Below are 21,391 nucleotides of genomic sequence, written 5' to 3'. Positions count from 1 at the left end.
ATTTGTAAAATATTTTCGATTCCTTTCGCCTGATGTTATTATATAGTTGTGTGTAAATTATTGATAAGGAATTTAAAAATGAATAAAAATAACATTGCCCATTTGTTGTTTTTGGAGCAGTCTTAAACTCCCAATCGCTATACTGGGGAAAAAATGCATACAATTTTATCAACATGATTAACTAACGAACTGCGCTCTTGTTTGTGCGACAATTTCCATTTGATTATAATGAATAAAGGTGGGAGCGCGATGCTGAAGACTAGGCAAGGATCTATGTGACGTCAAATCTATGATAATTCATAAGGAATTGTCACAAGAGGTAGTATGTACCATGTATAATTAGTATAGCAAGGACCATTAGTGAAATAAGCTTAAGGACACAAAATGCTAAACACATTTTGAGCGAAATGGGAGGCTATTGATGTGGATTAACAGTCTGAAGTTTTTTTTTTATCAATAAAGCAAATTTAGAGAAGATCCTTAGATATTGTGTAATTTTCTCATTAATCGGTTTCAATTATTTGTTGTTAAGTTTCGAAAATTATGTCGTGTGAATATTACGAAGAGCTGACTATGTTTTGCATAATCAGCCACGCGGTGTAGTGCGTTGAGTAAGTACCTACTAAAATGAAATCGTTCGCGCTGAAGTTCTTACTTGATATTAATTTCTAGCTCTCGTGCACACGAACATTTTTCATTGACGTTTTCCCAATTCAGAATTTTGAATGCATAAATCCCATAAAAATCAAATGCGGAATAATTTTTCCTTGAAAAATAAGACCGTGGGCTTTGTTTTTATTTTTTCTCATGCAAGAGACTCATGCATTCAGGATTTTGAAAGAGAAAAACGCCAGCCGAAAACGTAAGTGGAAAACTCTTGTGTGCACCAGATTAAAGTAACCAGACACGTGCGATTTCATACGTCAAAAGTAAACGTGAAACGTGAGTGGTTTTGAAGGCATTGACAGTGACAGGAGCTGTCAGAAGTATAAAATTACGTTAAATATTTCGACATCTCAGTGGTTATTTTTTAAGATGATTTGACGAATAGACTAATATAATATTTTAAATGTACGCATAAAATTTCGGCTGCATAAAATTTTTGCATTAGGTAGCCTATGTAATTTCAAAATATTATTGGTAAACATAACCTTATTTATAACTTTTAAATTATTGAAAATTCACACCTACTACCGCGATGCCGCCAAATTACTTAGTATTACACATTTGACCCATTTTTTTCTAGATAATTAGTTAGTCTGTGTTCTAGATTTAACCATGTTAAACCCAAAAGATGTTTCGGCAAAAAATCGAAAGATATTTAGAAAGCAGAAGAAATTGCAACACATGATTTTATCCGAAACTGGAATCACCCCTTCTAATCACCCAGAAAAAGTAAGCAAATCTTCGTACCTTGAAAAATACTCCTTAATTTAACTTTATTTATTTCGAAAGAACATTAACATAAATACGTTTACAATAATGAATAACAAATAAAACAGGTAATTGTAACATTCCAATTACAAAATTCCAATTACAAAGTTAAAAGTAAACAGCAAGAATAAAATACAGCAAAAGTTAAGAAGTTAATAGGCAGACTTAATTTAGAGCTACAGTAAAAATAATAAAAAAAGCATAAACAGTTATAAGATGTACAAGTTGAGAAAAGCAAAAAAGTAAAAATAATTGCTAAGTAATAAGTAATAAAAAAGAAAACATATGCAACAGATACGTAGCTATTTATATACGTAGTATCAATATATTGATATGTGGCATCAATACATAAATATCTACAATACATAAATGCATTGTAATAACAGAACTAGTCAAATTAATAATTTAGAGGTGTTAGAAATAAAAAAAGCGGTTAAACAAAAATTAAATATAATTAATAACCAAATAAATGTTAGTCAAAGTCCCATTTTTAATATTTTTCCCATAAAATTAAACCCAACCTAAACAGAGTTATCCCCTCCCTTGCTCTTACCCCTCCTTAAAACACCATTACCCCCACCCCTACCCTTTTGAAACCCAACAACTTGTTTCTTTTTATATATATATTTAGTAATAAATGTAACCCTGAAGAGGGCAACAGGTTGTTGCCGAAACTAGTTGGTTAATAAAAATGTGAGTGGATCAGAATACAAAGTATTTTTATTTCTCGAAATAATATATCAATATGATCCACAAAGTTAATGCTTTCAGTATTCAAAACATAAATATCTCCTATGTGAACAAACCCTGCGCTGTAAACAAAAATTTGGACACACTTAAAGTATTGTCGTATTTCTCATCTTATCAGGGATATGTAACTTTAAATTACCATTAATGGGTAGATGTGAATAATGGACTTTTATTTTGACAGAATATCGCAGTGTGTAATGCGGGATTAGCTACAGAACTCAAAGAGCAAGATCTAGTGGGTGTCTGCCAAGAGTTTGGCGATGTCGACAGAGTATTAATGTTGCCAGGAAAGTCTTACTGCTTTGTTATATTTTCCGACGTAAATTCTGCAATTAATGCTTATTCTGGTATTCACGGAGGCACAACCCTAGCACAGGGTGGACATCCTTTATATCTGAGCTATGTTCCAACAGGTTTGTTATTGCATTATACGAGTGACTTGAATTATTGCACTAGCCAAAGTATTAAAATAGTAATATTGTTTTCACTTTACTTTCATGAACATAGTTCTATAAATGAGGATAAAATAAGACATTTTTGAAAAAAACAGTCGCAAAATTGTTTATTGTATAAGGGTTTGAAAATGTATGATGAGATGCCTGAATGTATGAAGAATGAAAAGAGTCTGAAAAAATTTAAAAATAAATGTTTTGTTTACTGTAAGAAGATGTAAATATATACATTATGTAAATTAAGTGTAAATAATAGTTTGTGTTAAATGTAATATAAGCTAACTAAAGAAATAAAAAAAATAAAAAAAGAAAAATACTATAAACTATACTGAACCTTTTTCTACATGTTAGTTCCTCGACACCATATATAGATTTGAAATTTGACTAGTGTGGTTGTCAATCATGAATAGAATGGTGAATGTTACAAGTGTACAAAGTGATAACTTAAACCAGCCTATGACAGGTCGTAATCCCTGTAAATATACATATTTTCATATTCTTATTCATATATGTTATTATATACATATATCAATAAATATCTTGATTATTGTGCATGTTTTTCCAGAGAATAATCTATGGGTATTTTCTTATGTATTTAATTTTTTTTCTGTATTCTCAAATATTAAGAGGTCTTTCATTAAAAATCTGGTGTGGTATGGGTGTTAAAAAAAAGATAAATTGCTTTCTTTTAAAATTTTAGTTCCACCAGTCGAAATGGAAGAAGTAGAAAGGCCTGAAGGACTCACGTTGATTGAGGATTTTGTATCTGAAGAAGAAGAAGCGCTTCTCCTATCGTGCGTAGAGTGGGGTGACCTTACTACAAGTGCCAGCATGAAACACCGCAGAGTTAAACATTACGGCTACGAGTTCATGTACACCAACAACAACATTGATTTGGGCAATCCTCTCAAAGATAAATTACCCGTGGAGTGTGAAAAGTTGTGGGACCGGCTTGGGAAAGTCAACAGCAATTTGGTTACGCCTCCGGACCAATTAACTGTTAACCAATACAGCCCTGGACAAGGTTCTTAAGTTATTTTATTTATTGTCCGCCTCTGTAGTGCGTCAGTTAGCGAGTTTGGCTACCTTGCCAGAGCTTCTGAGTCAAAACAAATATCAGCATTTCTCCACTGCAATAATTATTTAAGATCATCTTGTTTTTGAGCAATTAATAATAATATTGGACAATTTATGTACCGTAGAACGGGGCTACTTGAACTTTGATGTGTTACTTGAGCCCAGTACAATTTTTTTTATTTAGATCTGTATTTGGTCTACAATAATGTACGTATCGACATGATTCATTGTTTCCCTGACAGGTGACACTTATTGTCACGATACATTCATTATTGTAGACCAAATACAGATTTAAATCTCGTGTTTTGTACTGGGCTCAAGTAACACATCAAAGTTCAAGTAGCCCTGTTCTACGGTAGCGCTGTTTTCGTGAAAAATCACATCAAGGGCGTTTTACAATTTATAGTAATTTTAGTAATTTAAAACAACATACAGACAATGATTGTTGAAACCCGGCATTGGTACAATGCAGTTTCTTGTGCACCATTGGGTGCGGATAAAGGTTAAAAGAAGAATACATGAAGCAATATTATGAATATCTTTTATTCAAAAAAATTTCAAACATCTTCACAAAACATTGTCTTAAAATATACATCTTAACCTATATTGTTTATAACCAATCTGATTTGAAGATCTGCCCGTCCCTTTGTCAGGACAATCATAATACATACCAACTTTCTAGCAACAATATGTACACTACTATAGCACTATTCACACACTTACACCTTCACAAAATATTCATAACATGCATTGTATTTGCCAAAAACTTTGTTTTTGGTATGATAAACGTTTTTTTGGCAAAAGAGGTCAGGGATCTGTTGATTGTAGAAAGTGGGAGGGTACTAAATTGGCTAAATGTGGCGATGTAATGTATACGAAGCAATGTTTGATCAATGGATGTTGAGAAAAATAAGGCAATTTTCTTGCTCTTTGCCCAATGTATTTATGTGTATTTTTCAATGATATAGTATTTTCTAGGTATTCCATCGCATGTAGATACGCATAGTGCATTTCTCAGTCCGATACTTTCGCTTTCACTTGGAGCTTCCGTTGTCATGGAGTTTCGACTCGGTCAGAAACGCTTCAGCTTATTCCTTCCTCGAAGATCTTTACTCATCATGAATGACTCCGCAAGGTAATTTCTATTCAATTTTGATATTTACTTCTTTTTATTTTTATAGTAAAAAAACACTTAAATTTATTGTGGACTCCCTGTGAATCAAACCCGAGACCTTCAGCATCGTAGCTAAATGCGGTAACTAATACACTACGGAAGCGTACAATATCTACCTAATAAATATCTTACTTAGGGTTTTAAAAAACATCTTTAATTTGTCTTATTTTTGTAGATACGAATGGTCCCACGGAATTACTCCTAGAACATACGATCTGATCAGCGGGCGAACTCACCAACGTTCTGAACGCACTTCCTTCACCTTCCGTTGGGTTCGTAGGGATGCTAAATGCCTATGTCATTACAACAAGCAGTGTGATACATACGAAAATAGTAAAATCACAAAGCACGGGGAGATGGGAGATAATTTAGCAGCACTCATAGAAAAACAACATGTTCATCAGGTAAATATGTAATTCTATTCTTTTTAATACATACTTATATATTTTAGAGATAAAACGGGGGCGGCTGGAGACATTTTAGATGTGCTGGTACAGGCCCAAGTTGGGGACTCATTGGTCGGAAAGTGTAGGGAACAATGAAGTTTTAAGCAGGGCTAGGGAGTATAGATGCTTACGATAAATAAAGTAACTAAACAGCTAGCCAAATGGATAGCCCATAACATAAGACATTTAGGTCTGCTTTTTACGATTGCGAAAGGCATGTGCGAAGGCACTAACTACAGAGAATGACCCTGCCTAACCTACATGGACCAAATTATCTCTGACATGCTATGTAGTGGATACGCTAAATTGAAGAAACGAGTGGAAACTGATCATAAAAGAAGCAAACTAATCATCACATCTATTGTAACCCACGAAGAAGAATATTATCATAGTACATATCATCATAATATTATCATAAATCAGTGTAATCCGATTTTGAAATGCACCATAATCACTGGTACTATAATGGACTTAAGAGCTTCAAATGATGCAATCCGCAGTCTTGTACACAGGACCATTGGGTGTTCAAAGATTAATAATTAATTTTTCACTTTTATTTCATAAGTTAGTGGATAAAATAATGTTAAAACATTTTAGGTGTATGATAAAATAGCCTCGCATTTTAATGAAACGAGATCAAAAATTTGGACCAGCGTGAAAAACTTTGTTAATTCGCTGCCTTTAGGAGCTTTCCTTGTTGATATTGGATGTGGAAATGGAAAGAATTTGAGAATACGCAAGGATCTTATACAGGTTGGACAATAAGTACTACTTTTTCATAACTTATGGAGCAACATTTCTTCTTTTAAAATGGTTATAGTTAAATTCAAGTTATTTTTGGTTTCAGTTGGGTGTTGAGTACAATAGTTCTCTGGCCCGAGTGGCTATGTACGGGGAAGAGGAAAATAATGGAGATAAAAGTTTAGAGAAAGTAGAATTTAGAAGAATAGAAGTTGCGCAAGGGGATTGTTTATCCCTCCCACTCCGCTCTGAGTTTGCGGATGCCGTGATAAGCATTGCTGTGTTCCACCATCTTGCCACACAGGTATTTCAAAATTGTTCAAATTTACTTTTTTCAATCTATAATCTAATATTCTACTCATTACAAAAAAAATTGTCTCAATTTTTAAAAATTGTGTATATGCAATATTATAACAATCGCATTTGTATCATGGTTGTAACTAACAGATAATACTGCCATCTGTTGAGAACTTTTTGTAAAGTAAATAGCTTTCTCCACTCGACCATAGGTGAAATTCTCCCAAATTTATGAACATATTAGAAGATGCTTTAAATACTATTTCAATTCATATGCTTCTAATTTGATTAGTTAATTGGGTTTCCAGTTTTTTTTTTTAATTCTTTTTTTTAAATTCTTCTGTATCATGTATCTGTTTTTTTTGGCAGTTTGAGACAAAACGCAAGACAAAACAGTCATCTCAAAAATAAATAAATTCAGTAGATTATATGATTGATTTAAACATCACATGTTCATATTTCAAACAGGAGAGAAGAATCCAGGCTATAGCAGAAGCGATGCGTATCCTGAGACCGCAGGGACGAGCCCTTATCACGGTTTGGGCGCGAGATCAGTCCAGGGGACAAAAAACCAGTTACTTGAAGCAAAGCCGAAAAAATAGAAAATATCAAGAACCAATCACTGATGTCAACGATACTGTAATGGAAGAATTAAAAGACTCTGACGGAACATCCCTCAATGTAAATCTACCCGTTCATACTAACAGGACTGAGTTCCAACACCAGGATCTACTGGTTCCTTGGAAATTGAAGAGTTCTTCACCGAGTGCAGCGGATGATAAACTTGACGTTAAAGGAGATACATTTATGAGATATTATCATGTTTTTGATGAAGGAGAATTGGAGAATATGTGCAAACTAGTCCCCCAAACCAGAGTTGTGGAAAGCTTTTACGAACAAGGGAACTGGTGTGTAATTTTACAAAAGATTGTGTAAATTATGATTTTATTGTGCGAAACTTTTATTGAAGAATAATAAAACTTGTTCCAAATCGTAATTTTCCAGAATTGCCTTCAATTCGGGCAATTTGTTTTTTGTATTCATCCCCTTCAACCTGCTCCGGTCAGTGAAAAGATTTATGATAATATCTGAAAGAAAAAAACCATATTACCATAAATTAATTGAAATTTATCCAACATTAATTAATTTATTTATTAAAATATCTTGTACAAAATAAATATATACTGGCAAGTTTATTTTATTAAGAAAAAATATCTTCCAACCAACAAGAAACAAGTGAATGCCATACAGATTAAAGAAAAGACAAAATATACTTACTATTATTTATTGATTTGGGATTCATGATGATTTAAATGTAAAAATAAAATACATACTTGAAAAAGAGCACTTTTGAATTTATTTATGTAAAAGCGACTAGTTTCGAGAACTACAGATGTTCTCATTTACAGGTAAAAATACAAACACAATACATAGATTGGAACATTAATAAACTCAAAAGTGGTCTTATACTTATAAGCATTTTGTTTTTATGTTGAAATAAAATATACTGTATTTATTTATTTATTGATTTGGCATTTAATTTGTAGAACTCAATTTTAATTTATGTATTAATTTTGAAATCAAACACAGATTTTTTGAGTCTACTAAGTTGTATTTTATTAACAAAAATACATAAAAAATTAATATATATAAAATTAATATCGACTATATTATGGCATTATTGAACGACATTCGTTTGATAATGCCATAACTTGGCGAAACAATTGTCACAATATTAATTTTTTATGTGTTTTATTAATAAAATACAACTTAGTAGACTCAAAAAATCTGTGTTGGATTTAAAAATATACATAAATTAAAATATACTGACTGTAAAATCGACAAAGACAAGGGAAACAAGGATCGTGTGAGGAGTTGAGGGGAATAGGTTGAGCAAAACCAAGAAAGGGATCATATGATAAGCAGTTAGGCTTCAAAGATAGATAGTAATGTTTTATGGTGGGGACTGCCCGGAGCATTTCGTCGGAACAAAACATTTGCGGCGAGCATCCAAACACGGATGAAGTACTCGGAACGAGCTCGGCTCGCTGTACTGACTATTCGAATGCTCGCATCGTAACCTGTTACGTTACGACCGAATGATTCCGGTCAGTCCCCACCTTTAAGTGTTTCTCGAAGGTCATCAAGGATGGCACATTTATTATATAATGAGGTAATTCATTCCATAATTAATGAGGCAGAAAAAGAATCTCCAAAGAATAATATCGGGGAATAGAAATTGAATTTGCTAATAATATTGATGACTTACCGCATAGTTGGTTCAAAGACAAATATTTTTTGGTTCCAACTGCCGATGGAGGATTCTGTAGTAATTCTACGTAATCTTTACAAAGGCGCTCTTCTAAAAATTCATCTGTGCTATTGACTTCCAGCTCTCTGAAATGTAAAAGGATGACAGGACTTGCAAAGTTCAATATTTATACAGTAAAACCTTTATTTATTGTTTCGGCATTAACTTTGTGGTAAGACATGTTACAATGATTAAAGAAAACACTTTGTTTTTTACCACTTGAGTTTTATTATAGACTACATGTTTCAGAAGTTAAACTTCCATCATTCAGGTCTGTATAATAACTAAAATATAAAATATAAAATTGTTCTATAAATAAGGAGAGGGGAAAGTAAGGGGTTAGTCAGGAACGGAGTTTGAAAACAAAGGAAAAATAATTGTCTAACCCCTTCCCCTTACTTTCCCCTCTCCTTATTTATAGAACAATTTTATTAAAATTTTATTAAACTTCTTATTTTTCTATACCATATGGTTAGAAAAATAAGAAGTTTAATACTACCAACCTTAATGCTTCCAATAGTGTGTTATCCTTCGTCCTCTGAAAGGATTCAGACATCTTCGGATGCAGTTTTAATAGTGTACTTAATAGTGTATCGTCAACAATATCTGAAAAAAAACATATATGTGTGAATTATGTATAAATATTTAAAAAATCTTTTGACTGTCTTAATATGTTAATATGTCTTAGTTTTTTTGTGCTCACAATGCCAACTCTACTCAATTTACAAGCCAAGGTGAAGTGTTTCTCAGTGTCAATATTGGAACGTGCAGAGACATCTATTGGGATAATTATGAATTAATAAGACGAGAAGCTTTTAGAATACATCTTGGCACGAAAATCACAACTCTTAATTTAATAACAGCGAAGTGCCCTTAAAGTCAATAATTTATGAAGGGCCATTTTTATGAAAATGATCCTGTTTAAATTATTATGATAATGATTTTTTGCTCTAAATTTGCTGCGTGTAGGGAACCGCCATATTAATAATACCTACTCAACAGTCAAAATTTGACAGCGCTATCAGACAGTTTTATTATAAATTGATTAATAGCTTACTGCATGAAATTTCTAGTTGAATTTTTTTCTTTGTGGCCTCCAGCGACAGGAAGTCTTTTATTATGGCAATAGTGGATACATTTTCTGATTTGAATTCGGCTTCTCCTTTTCTGGAATTACATAAAAATATAGGTGAATTATCTGAAATATTATACTATATTGGAATATGACAGATGTTTGAAAATGATGCTCTTTGTCAAAGTTTACAATTTATGTCTGGTGAGTTGTATTAAATGGGTGCCTACCTGTATGTGCACTGCAGCGGTGTGTCTGCAATGATAGAGCGGTAAGACAGGGTATCCATGTTGGGAGGAGGTCGGGGGGGCACATCGGGTAACAGCCGCACCAGCCAGGAGTGAAGTTCCGCCTTGCTGAAGGCTCCCTGTACACTGAGAGTGTTGCATTCCCTGAAACCGAAGTAGGAAGGCTGATGCACTCAAAATGTGGCGCTGGTGATGCAGGCAGGATGGTTAACCTCTCCGTATGGACGGTGTACCGCCCCAACCGTGGGGCCATAAAATACTAGGTCGGATAGCATGGCCTCAATAAATTATTTAATTGTCTTGTATTATCCATAGATGGCATTGGTAGTGCAAATCATGACATAAAGTAGAAATATTTGATAAATATTTCTACTTTATGATAAATAAATACCAGGTCAGATGGTGTGTAGCCCCACATTTGGAGCAAAGTGATTATTTCTAGATTATGTCAGGATTCAGACTACCAATGCCATCTTTTGATGAATTAATAATACAAAACAACTAAATCATTTATCAGCTGGTTACATGTTTTACCGATAGAACAAACCATGTTTTAAAATGTCATTAAAAATTTACTCCTTGTAAGGTTGTGAAAAATATACGTATTCCATCTGGAGCATAGGACTATCACCCTGCCTTCACAATTGAGTTACCACTGCTTTGATTAGATGCAATCCCCCATGCACTACTTGGGCGCCGATATAGTTCAGAATGTTATAATACAGGAAACCGGGATTCAAACCCTGAACGCTTAAGGCAATCAAATTAATAAATAAATAAAAAAATGTATTTCTTTGAAAGAGAACTTGGGATTATCCCTCTGTAAAAGAAAGCATGGATATAAGAGAGACCTCTATATAAGAGAAAAATGTCCCAGTCCCTCGAACATTCTCATATCCAGGTCCAACTGTATTGTAAAGCTATTAGGATCCATCTCACCTGTCCAAAGTGACCTCTTGGGTGGGGACATGCCAGGAGAGGGGGGTGATGTTGTGTACCAGCAGCTGGGTGCACTTGGGCTGGAGGAGGGGGGTGAGGTAGAGGCGCAGGATGCCCCCCGCGTGCACCCCCTCCGCCTCGGCTCCCAGACGCATCTCCAGGCGCTGAGTATTGGCCTGGCAGCGGTATGTTGCCAGTAGACCTTGACTATTCTAAAAAGTATGCATGATATTATTATTTTAATATAATCCTTAAATCAGGTGAGATCAACTTCTAGGGGATAGTGATCTAAATGACAGCCGAAGAGGCACTTGAGCAGGTACTTATCAAACTTCCTAGAACAATTTTTTGTTGGCAACACTTTACAACCATTCAGAAATAAAATTTGTAATGTGGTTCCTGCCATGGAAATTAAAGTAACTTTAAACATAAAGAGTAAATCCATTCACAAGTACATAGGTATAGGCTATAAAACTTATAAAGTTGAGGCCTAAGTAGAACCATGATAAATGGTGTTGCATAAACCGTAGCTAGATTTCAGAGTCACTTGGATGTTAGGTGATTTAAAAAAACCAACATAGTTCTCCAAGTTCTCACTTTGGCTAGAACTCACTGGAGAATGCTATAAGTAGTAATAAGTCTTTGGGAAACAACAAATGTCTAGTACTTTTCATTAATACTTTTAGATTGGAATATACATGATGTCTTAAATTTCGGACACAAATTTAAAAAGGAAATATAATAAAAAATAAATGTCCCTCTTCTTCTTCTGATGTTTATCCACAACCAATGGTTCATAGTGCACTGCATAAGTTCGACTCAAAGAGACCCAAAAGTGTCGAAACGCCTTCTGCATTTTCTTTCAAATTCGTGTTTTTTTTTCGTCATTTGGACAAAACAATTTTTTCAAAATGGCTGTCATGAATAAATAGTTAAGATGGGAATGTTTTTTTTCAATATTTCCATATTTTTACATAAAAATTCTTCCCTTAAAAATTATATAAATATAAAATATTAGTGTGACATGTCCATAGTGTAAAGAAAGTTTTAAAGATTTAATCATTTATGACATTTCCTTACTTGTGGGTCACACGCTCTTGTAAGTAGGGCAGTGTTGAGAGCTGCATCATACAGTCGGAGAGGGGCAGAGCTCTGCAAGAGAAGGGTGTCCAACGGGGCCCCCAGAGACAAGCACAGGCGCCGTGCTCCGTCTCCCTCCACCGGACCCCACTGAAATCATTTCCCAAGTTACAAAACTCAAAATAAGTAACTCGCAATGCTTGAGATTGTTGTTTTAGCATAATAAAGATACCTCTTCTCCAATTTGCAATGCCGGGATCGCCGATAGTCCTTGAGACAAAGGCTGAGTTGAAGTTCTATATCGATTCCTTTCCTTCTCTACTCTTATTTCCAATTCTTGAACTTCATTCCTACAAATTGCAATTCATATTTATAAAAAAATATTCTTGCCCTATAAAGGTGGAGACTGATCGGAGCATTTAGTCGTAACATAACGTCGTAAAATCGCTCACGGCGAGCATCACCGAGCATCCGAAACTATGGATGGAGCGCTCGGCTCGGTGTATTTCAATTTTCAATTTTAATTTTATTTCAATTTATTCAATAAAAAAAAAGTAATATATACATAACAAACAATATTCAAGGTGTATATATTAAAAGTAAGCAATAAGACTTAAAGGTGTAGAAGAATCCCGCTTCGGAAAACTCCTTCGGACACATGGAACAGATCAATATCCAATGTGATATTGTTCAACATAGCGGTAGCTCTTCCTACAGGCATAACCATCGGCAGGTTGGTCCTATGTATAGGAATGTGAAATAATCTATGCCGACGCTGTCTTAGGTAACTATCGGGAACATACAGACCAATGCTCTGGATAATTTCAGGATTATCGATCATACCGCGCTACAATCGATAAAACTGACGTACTGACTGCCTGAATGCTCGCATCGTAATGTGTTACATTACGACGAAATGCTCCGGTCAGTCTCCACCTTAACTAGAACAAGTATGGTGTATGATAGAGGCATTTATGAATGCCTTTCAAATATTATGATATAGAACAGTGTTAACTACTAGCAAAAACTACTTATATAGATAAGCTAAGAAATCATATTTTTCAAATTTGATTTTAGTGTGAAATTTCTGACATCAGCGGGTAAATTTTTAGTTAATTAGTGAAAACTCACTCTTAAGGCAGTTGTGAGGAGAATGATATATGTACTAAGGAGTTATTAGAAAATAGAGAAACATATTTAAATTAGTAACAACAATAAGGATGAAGATATGCCATGATTGGGTACAAACATATACACACAGAAACACGTCAGGAGTCAGAACAATCCTACCTGAGTGTGTTGAGTTTAGCGGCTGCATTGTCCGGGTGGGTCGGGGGTCCCAGCCCGAGCACTCTACCAGCTCGAGTTACTCCTATTATTCCCAGAGAGTTTCCCCAAACAGATGTTACGCTTTCTCCACAAAACTAAACAACATAAAAAGTATGCGTAATTATTTTGGATGTAATTTTATGTGAATCCAACATATAAAATAGGAGATATTTTTCAAAATATTTTTTGACATCTCATCAAAGATGAAGAAGAATATGGAAGTCTGGGCATTTACGGGGATGACTCATTTATTTGTGATGTCTTACCAACATTATCAGATAGACACCAGTCTGATGACGTCAGTAAGTCATCATTAGACTGGTGTCTATCTATATATATATAGTTGTTTTATTATAGTTCACAATGGTGATATCGTAGAGAGTGACAAATAATGGGAGAATTTGAACATTGAATTGATCCACGGTAGCCGTGGATCTTTAAATTCAGTTCCAAGTTTGGAATCGGAATAGGAATCTTGAGATCAGATGTTGAAATGAAAAATAAAATAACCTGATATTTTTATTTCTATTTTTGTGAAAAATCAAGAGCATTAAGTGGTTAAATTATCTGGGAATCCTTAGTAACCTGTAATCACAACAACATCTACTTACTGCGCATGAAATACTTTCTATATTATGTCTTTTCTTACATGAGTAAATAAGAGTAGTGCTGATTGCTGTGGGTCATCAGGGGCGATGCGGTAAACATTCAGGGAACCATCGGAGCGTGCCAGCAACAGTAGTGGTGCCCCTCCACCCGCACTCCCTCCCTCCCACCATCCCATAGCACACACCCCATCCCCGCTCTCCACACCTTCAAACTGTTGCACTATTATACCTCCATGCTCCCTATAATCAAAATTGAAATATTTATTTATGTAAAATAGTGCACGATACCCAAACATGCTGACAACACTATGGAGGTGGACACAGAAAGAGAATAATTTAGAACACAGTGGAACGCCTACGCTGCTAATACATAAGCGACTTATACGAAGACAAGGGCTGCTCAACATATGAGGAGCTGAAGAGGGTTTTGGAAAATAGACCAGAATGGCGAAGGAGATGTCATTTGTTGCTGCAGACCAATCCATAGTATTGAGACCAGAGAAGTAGAGACAGTAGAACCTCTCATAATGAGTAATTCGCAAAAAAATGTGTTTAAAAGTTGCTCCTTTAACAAGTGACATTTAGCATATCGAGTTATAGAGAAAGAGAAGTTTCTTTTTCACGACATTCACATGTGAACAGGGACTTCCGCGCCAGTCAAAACAAAAAATGATTCCCTCAATGAGTAAGATTCTGAAAACAAATTATGCTCATTGTGAGATGTTCCACTGTACTGAACAATAATTAAAGCAGAACATAGACAATCTGTAAAGATTTATCTGTGATAATGTAAGTGATCTTCAATTACTTGAATATTTTAAGGTTAATTCAAATGTCTCATTGTTTCCTATAAATGTAGGAAACAATAAGACATTAGATTATCAACCTGTACTTACCTGTCTAGCTGCAGCAGATGCAATGTGCCATCGTCAGCACCGCACAGCAAGTGTGGGGAGCTCTGGGGCAGGGGGCAGAGCACCCTCGGGCCCTGGGGCAGGCGAGCCCCCCCGAGGGCGCGACCCCGCTCCACTCCGCGTACAGCCCCGCCGCTGCACGCCACAACACCAACTATTCGAGTGCTCTTAAGGGAGCACCCAAGCAAATTGATTAGGGTGATTTGACATAACTTAGCTTTTTATGAAAGCATTAGTACAGTAGTTCTTAACCGTGTTGGAGGTAGTGAACCCCACCATTTTCATACGCGTGTTCACCGAACCCATAATTGAAAAAAAAATACTGCTAGGTTTATATATTCCTTTCAAATAATATACTACATCTATTGGGTAAGTCAATATGTCGTACGTCATATCATTTTTCATAATATCGTATAATAAGTCGGGTGTGTGTTTTGACCTCCGCTGAACCCGGGAGACTGATTCACCGAACCCCTGGGGTTCTATCGAACCCAGGTTAAGAACCACTGCATTAGTACATACTTATACATGAAAGTTTGTCTAACATGATATAGTTTTATTTATTTACCACATACAAAAATTAATGATTTCAGTACTTTTGTTCAATCTTTTGTTCAATATTGTGGATGTTAAATTTTTTGAGATAACTTCTCAATCTGGGGGTAGCGACCCTAATAGGGGTCGCAATCTGTCTAAAAAATAAGTCCTGTGTGTGAAACATCTTTTTAATAATAATACAATTTTTGTCATCTGGGGGTTTGCGATACTAAAAATGTTGGGAAACACTGGTCTAGGGATTGTTATTAAGATATTGTAGATATCTCGAAAGAGATGAAGATTTTTTTGACAAATATAAACATTAAAAATAGATTTCAGCTCTATTATTTGCATGTTTCTTGTTACATAAAATATGTAAAAGATTTATATTGAAAACAAATTAATGTAGATGTTCAATCATGGGCAGAAAACTGAATATTACGCAGTCATCACTTTAACTAGTCAATGAAATGTCTTAAGCTCTCTAAGCACTTAATCAAAATCATCTTTGACTCTGTTATGATAGCTATAATGTTAATTTAATTTGAAAATTAACTTCTTAAATTTTAAATATAATAAAATAGAGTAAAATAAAGTATGATTTGATCTAAAATTAGTTACAGTAACATCCCACTTATCGCGAAGAATAAGCTCCAATAAGTTCTAAGTGCTAAATAAAATGGCGTTAAATAAAGTCATCTTAACACATACTACAAAAATATTTTATTTATTGTTTCGGCATTTACTTTGTGGTAAGACATGTTACAATGATTAAGAAAACACATGTTTTAAATAAACTCAAGTGGTATAAAAACAAGTGTTTCCTTAATCACTGCAATAATATCATACGCGCTACGAGACTGCACACAAGTATCAAAGTCATAAAATCTCTTGTGATCCTAATAATACTGCATAACACTGAAACAGCCCTTGAAGCCTGAAGTAGAGTCTTGTTGTTACTAAACGACTTTTGAGCTATCTGCATAAAATACATTTGATTGAAAAAATCTTTGATTATGAGTGAATTTGACTGCATGTTTTACATTTGGTATGTGTATTCCAGCCAGATCTACAATTGTATCACCACACAAGTAGCTCCCAACTTCCTTACAGTCTCGGTAATGTGTGACACAATGTGCACCTGCCACTAGTAAGTCTGACTCTTTGACCCACCTGAAAAAAAGGTTGCATATTATTTCAAACATTTGCGATTGTTAATTACACTCAGACCTCGCTTTGGACGTTTCACTTTGCGTTTTTTCAAAGTTGTGTCGTTACTGAATTAAGACTCATTTTAGCTATCTTCGATGTTTATATGATTTCCAGTGGAAAATAGTAATTCACTTTGCGTTGTTTCAGTTTGCGTCGCGATATTTTGGAACGCATCTACGACGCAAAGTGAGATCTTAGTGTACAAACATCAAAGTTCAAATTAAGGAAAGAATTACAAAATGAATAATTATAATTCAGTAAGGTACTGCTTACTCCAGGAGTCAAACGTGGTGTCTTTAAGTGTTCACCAACAGTTTGTAAAATATGCTGAATGCCATTTTATGACTAGTGTAGTTGACTATGGAACCGAGGAACTTATTTCAGTTTTATAATTGTTTTTGTTTTTAAATAATAACGCACTTACATTGCTATTATTGGCTCTGACAAATTAGTTTCTAGAGCTAAAAATAATTTTCCCTTCTTGGTGTAGCCTCGGACTTCTGCTCCACAAGATATGAATATTTTGTCTGCCGCACTTCCTAAAAAAAGTTTGAAATGTCACACATAATAATTTATAGAGAGGAAGGAGAAGATAACCGTTTTTACATATTTGAACCACAATAAAAAAAAATCTGTTACAAACCATGTGTGGAACCTCCGAGATGGACTGAGGTTATGGGTTCTCCAGGTAATGTTTTAAATGTAAGTTGGATGTCATCATTTTTAATAGAAAATAATTGCAACACTCCATCTTGATCACCGACTGCTACCTAAATATGAATGATGATGAGTAATTATTATTTTTCTTTTAGCCTTATTCTCACCAAGATAGAACACAGGGCATTATCGTGGTAGCGAGTGACGCAGTGTTTACTCAATTATTAACTAATAAACAAACGAAGGCAAGATGATCAGTCTTGGGCTCCAGAATAATGAATTTAGGAGTAAAATGTAGTTGAGAAAGATATGTAAGTTAAAAGGAAAGCTGCTTTGGGATGGAAAGGAAGAGAGGGAGATAGCAGAGAAAGAAGAATAGCAGCAATGGTTAAGGCACTCGGAATGGTTAAGGAACTCGCAAACTAGTATGGATATGGATCCATACTCACACTGGTTTGTGTAACTTATACACTGCTAATGCGTTGAGGTAAAACAAACTGTCTGTAATGACTATTTTTACTCTTACTGCCCTTATCAATATTTGCAAGAATTTCATGAACATAAACAAACCAGGCATTCTAAAATGCCATGTTTCTTTCCGACATCTGCATGTGTATATATATTTATGTACAATAATTAGCTTGTTTGGCTACTATGTTGGATGTCCCGGGTTTGATTCCCAGGTTGGTCAAACCATATAGAAGTGATATTTTACTCTATTGATTCTTGAACATCACCCTTCACATAGTTAACGATCAAGATAATACTTTGTCAACATGATGTAGCACCCTATGCACCATTGGTGTTGGTACGCCATGCACGGTTCAAATTGTGTTGTTGATATTATTTCAATTTTATACTTTTAATGATGGTTTTGGTCCCACAGTAGGCAAAACTTTCAAAGAGTTTGGCAAGGTTAGTCCAACTGTAGTATAATCGGAATGAGACAGTTCTAAATCCATTTTTAATTTAATTCAAATTTTATGCGCTTTTTTTCGTAACGCATTTGACACAGAACATTATTGAAAATATTATGTCGGTATTCATGTTGTCATGGTAATCTAAATAATCCAAACAATGAAGTTTAATTACAAAAAATCACTTAGCGTTTTTCAAAAAGAAAGCACATAGGTTTAATTTTAATGAATTATTATAATTATGATTGTATAATGATTTATAATTATGTAGGTGCCGATTATATTTTTGTATATCGATCAACATCTACATCGAAGCATATAATCTTTGTACGTCGACTACAAGTCGGTTCACAGTTATTTTACCTCTAGTTTTTTTTTTTAATTCAACGATTTATTTGGCAGTATAAATAATTATAAAAAAACAACAACTAGAGGTAAAATAACCGTGAATAGAATTGTAGTATATTACTAAATCTGGACATCCCTATACCATAAATCACGAATCATAGACTAAAAACATTTCATGGAATTAGCTTTTTTTCTATGGTGTTCTTTTCATTGCGTTCGCTGTCAAAGGTACTCGTGCCATATATTTTATCTGTTTTAATCTGCATTAAAAAGTGAATAAAATCTAAAATAACTTGTTCAGAATTATTCATAATTATGTTATGTTCCGCGGATTATCTTTATTTTCCGTCCAAATGACACTAGTTCGCCATATAAAATAAAACTTGCGATACCCCAAATGTCACCGGTAGTGAAGGTTATTTTGTATTAAACGTGCGTCTGTTTTATATTTTAGACACAATGGCTAAACCAAAAGGCGAGAAAAAAGGCAAATCTGCCATCAATGAAGTAGTCACCAGGGAATACACCGTCAATCTCCACAAGAGGTTGCACGGAGTAGGTTTGAAAAAGAGGGCGCCCAGAGCCATCAAAGAGATCAGGAAGTTCGCTGAAAAGCAAATGGGAACACCTGATGTCCGTGTTGACACCAGATTAAACAAATTCCTGTGGTCCAAAGGCATCAGGTATTTATTTACAACTATTTACATGTTTAAATGTCATGACAACATTGCAAGTTATTTCTGTGTACACTCGTTCCATATCATTTTTTGAAGTAGTTGATTTGCACAAAATAAATTTCCTTGTGTGAATACCTTGTTTACTTTTATGTAATGGTTTTTGTTGGTATATACATGCTATAATATAAACCATATGAAACAAAACTTTTCAACTAGTTAATTTTTTAATTTGCTGGACCAGTAACACTAAAACCTCTACTAACTGCTTGAGTGATAGAAAAACTATCCGTTTCTTGCTAAAACTCATTGAAGATGATTTGTGAAAGATATTGGTATTTTGGATTATTTAGTTTTCTGTGTTATTGTATTACATTGCATTACCGGTAGGTTTAGGGACCTCTTATAATGCACTAACAGGAAATAACTCATTTTAAAATAGATATATTTTTTCGAAATTTAATGCTATCTGTCAAATTTTTACTATTTACCTATTCCTACTGTAGACAATGTGTATTTGCAATTTTTTGTCTTGTCGAAAAACTGGTAATAAGCCAGACAGTGTGATATCAGTGCAATTATATTTGAGATGAGTTGGAAAATATTTAAAACATGTTAGAAAGAGAAAGAAATACACACTCTGTTGCCGCTGTCATTCACATACAATTTCTATATTCATGATTCTGCTTTTATTTTTGTTGAATTCGCTATTGTGGACCAGTCCCAATGAGTTCTATTTTCAAAGTAAATATTTTTAATTCAAAGAAGAACGGAATCAAAATTGAAAACCCATGAAAATGTATGTAAATAACAGTTGTGCGAGGATCTGTTTTCTCTTTCTAACACACTTTGGTCAATTTTTAATTTAAGTTTTACATAGTGAATACTATTAATTTTTAAAATTCATTGTGACATGTTTTTCGATACATTCCGCATCATTTTCAAACACTTTTGTCTTTTTTTGCACAATACTTGATATCATTTTTATGGTTAAATAAATATGTTTAATTTATCTGTGGTTTAGTGTTGTCCGCCTCTGTAGTGTTATGGTCAGCACGCTCGGCTACCGTTCTGGAGGTCCCGGGTTCAATTCCTAGAGGGGGTCAAATGAATATAAGTGATTTTTTCACTCTAATATTTATTCAATATTACCCTGCACTGGTACCTGAAGCGGAGGCTGATCACCTTTCCTTAGTGTGTTAACGATCAAGATAACACTGTGTTTGTATAATGCAGTGCCCTATGCACCATTGAGGTGTGGATAAGGGTTTGAATTAGTGTTGTACAATAAATGTAATGAATGAGAAGTAGGTGCTCTGGTAATCATTTTAATCAGTTTAGTTGTCACAAAAATTCCTCAACTAAATACAGTGAAACCTCTTATCTATCGTTCCTCGAATAATTGTTTTCCCGGATGTGTCGTTTATTTCTTCTACCCCAAATTAATTTCATACAAAAATAGATCGCATCGATCGTTTCTATCCACCATTTTACTGCATTCATCGTTTGAATTATGCTACATATTTGAAATAATTTGTCTGTTTTTTTATATTTTCTCAATTTTGTTACATTTGATGACAATATTTCAACGTGTCGGACACAGACTATCGAAAGCTTGTGTGATGGCTACAGCAGAAGTCTGAAGATCTTTGGGTTCTGTTCAGCTTTGTATTTTTTTTAAATTAATACATACTTACATCTAAAACTTGCATTCTTAAAATTTCAACCTACCAATGGTTATGCAGATTGGGAGGACGGTATTTTTACTCGATCGTATGTCCTTTTATATTGACTTCTTTATCCCGCATTTATAGTTTATTTCAATAGGTCCCTTTAAAAATGATTGATAGAGGTTTCTCTGTATTCAGTTTGTCAATGTTTAAATTAATTAAATTAATTCCAGAAATGTCCCATTCCGCGTGCGCGTCCGCTTGGCTCGCCGCCGCAACGACGATGAGGACTCCGCCAACAAGCTCTTCACCCTGGTGACATACGTGGCCGTGCCCACGCTCAAGGGGCTTCAGACAGAGAATGTCGACGCCAGCCAGGAGTGAACGTAATTAGATTTTAATAAAACAACTTTCAACAATGCGAATCTTTCATTACACTCCTTTGAAACTCCTAGACACAATATTATAAACACAATGTTGTAAGCATTTCGTTAGTGAGTTTAA

General features: G+C 34.4%; 3 protein-coding genes across 6 annotated transcripts; 2 read left to right on the top strand and 1 right to left on the bottom strand.

The window, feature by feature from the left end:
• Window positions 1–753: 753 nt before the first annotated feature.
• On the top strand, window positions 754–7,396 carry LOC148312174 (tRNA (carboxymethyluridine(34)-5-O)-methyltransferase alkbh8). 4 transcript variants are annotated; one of them, XM_088277686.1, is made up of 9 exons: window positions 754–862; window positions 1,271–1,395; window positions 2,366–2,597; window positions 3,337–3,660; window positions 4,692–4,848; window positions 5,063–5,291; window positions 5,931–6,086; window positions 6,181–6,378; window positions 6,840–7,396. In XM_088277686.1, the coding sequence occupies exons 1-9, from the start codon at window positions 808–810 to the stop codon at window positions 7,305–7,307; spliced, it is 1,944 nt and encodes a 647-aa protein (XP_088133812.1). In that variant the 5' UTR covers window positions 754–807; the 3' UTR covers window positions 7,308–7,396. The 4 variants fall into 4 exon arrangements, with proteins under 4 accessions (XP_088133812.1, XP_088133815.1, XP_088133813.1 ...); XM_088277689.1 differs by lacking the exon at window positions 754–862 and adding an exon at window positions 945–1,111; XM_088277687.1 differs by lacking the exon at window positions 754–862 and adding an exon at window positions 945–1,140.
• LOC148312173 (BBSome complex member BBS7-like) lies at window positions 7,315–18,262 on the bottom strand. Its single transcript, XM_088277690.1, has 15 exons — window positions 18,139–18,262; window positions 17,265–17,391; window positions 17,046–17,160; window positions 16,453–16,582; window positions 14,855–15,039; window positions 14,000–14,198; window positions 13,312–13,445; window positions 12,254–12,371; window positions 12,022–12,171; window positions 10,942–11,153; window positions 9,985–10,146; window positions 9,740–9,849; window positions 9,186–9,288; window positions 8,641–8,768; window positions 7,315–7,459 (listed from the first exon to the last, which is right to left on the bottom strand). Exons 1-15 carry the CDS (start codon window positions 18,238–18,240, stop codon window positions 7,317–7,319), a joined length of 2,118 nt encoding a protein of 705 aa, XP_088133816.1. The 5' UTR covers window positions 18,241–18,262; the 3' UTR covers window positions 7,315–7,316.
• Window positions 18,263–18,746: 484 nt separating this feature from the next.
• On the top strand, window positions 18,747–21,306 carry RpL31 (ribosomal protein L31). The gene is made up of 2 exons (XM_088277708.1): window positions 18,747–19,226; window positions 21,121–21,306. The coding sequence occupies exons 1-2, from the start codon at window positions 19,003–19,005 to the stop codon at window positions 21,269–21,271; spliced, it is 375 nt and encodes a 124-aa protein (XP_088133834.1). The 5' UTR covers window positions 18,747–19,002; the 3' UTR covers window positions 21,272–21,306.
• The last annotated feature ends 85 nt before the right edge of the window (window positions 21,307–21,391 follow it).

This window comes from Brachycentrus maculatus, unplaced genomic scaffold, assembly GCF_059751285.1.
Source record: "Brachycentrus maculatus isolate JH-2025_06_01 unplaced genomic scaffold, ASM5975128v1 h1tg000049l, whole genome shotgun sequence".
Lineage (NCBI taxonomy): Eukaryota > Metazoa > Arthropoda > Insecta > Trichoptera > Brachycentridae > Brachycentrus > Brachycentrus maculatus.
Note: the sequence above shows the minus strand (reverse complement) of the source record. Positions and strands in the feature narration are given on the sequence as shown.

Bases quoted from the DNA above. Each gene is read 5' to 3' on its own strand.
- LOC148312174 (XM_088277686.1), top strand. From the start codon at position 808: ATGCAAGAGACTCATGCATTCAGGATTTTGAAAGAGAAAAACGCCAGC. The intron at 3,661-4,691 runs GTTCTTAAGTTA...AGTATTTTCTAG, and splicing joins CCAATACAGCCCTGGACAAG to GTATTCCATCGCATGTAGAT. The intron at 6,087-6,180 runs GTTGGACAATAA...TTTTGGTTTCAG, and splicing joins TACGCAAGGATCTTATACAG to TTGGGTGTTGAGTACAATAG.
- LOC148312173 (XM_088277690.1), bottom strand. From the start codon at position 18,240: ATGGATTTAGAACTGTCTCATTCCGATTATACTACAGTTGGACTAACC. The intron at 9,289-9,739 runs GTAAGCTATTAA...GTTTTTTTTCAG, and splicing joins TCAACTAGAAATTTCATGCA to ATATTGTTGACGATACACTA. The intron at 7,460-8,640 runs GTAAGTCATCAA...TTTTTCTTTCAG, and splicing joins GTCTTTGAACCAACTATGCG to ATATTATCATAAATCTTTTC.
- RpL31 (XM_088277708.1), top strand. From the start codon at position 19,003: ATGGCTAAACCAAAAGGCGAGAAAAAAGGCAAATCTGCCATCAATGAA. The intron at 19,227-21,120 runs GTATTTATTTAC...AATTAATTCCAG, and splicing joins CTGTGGTCCAAAGGCATCAG to AAATGTCCCATTCCGCGTGC.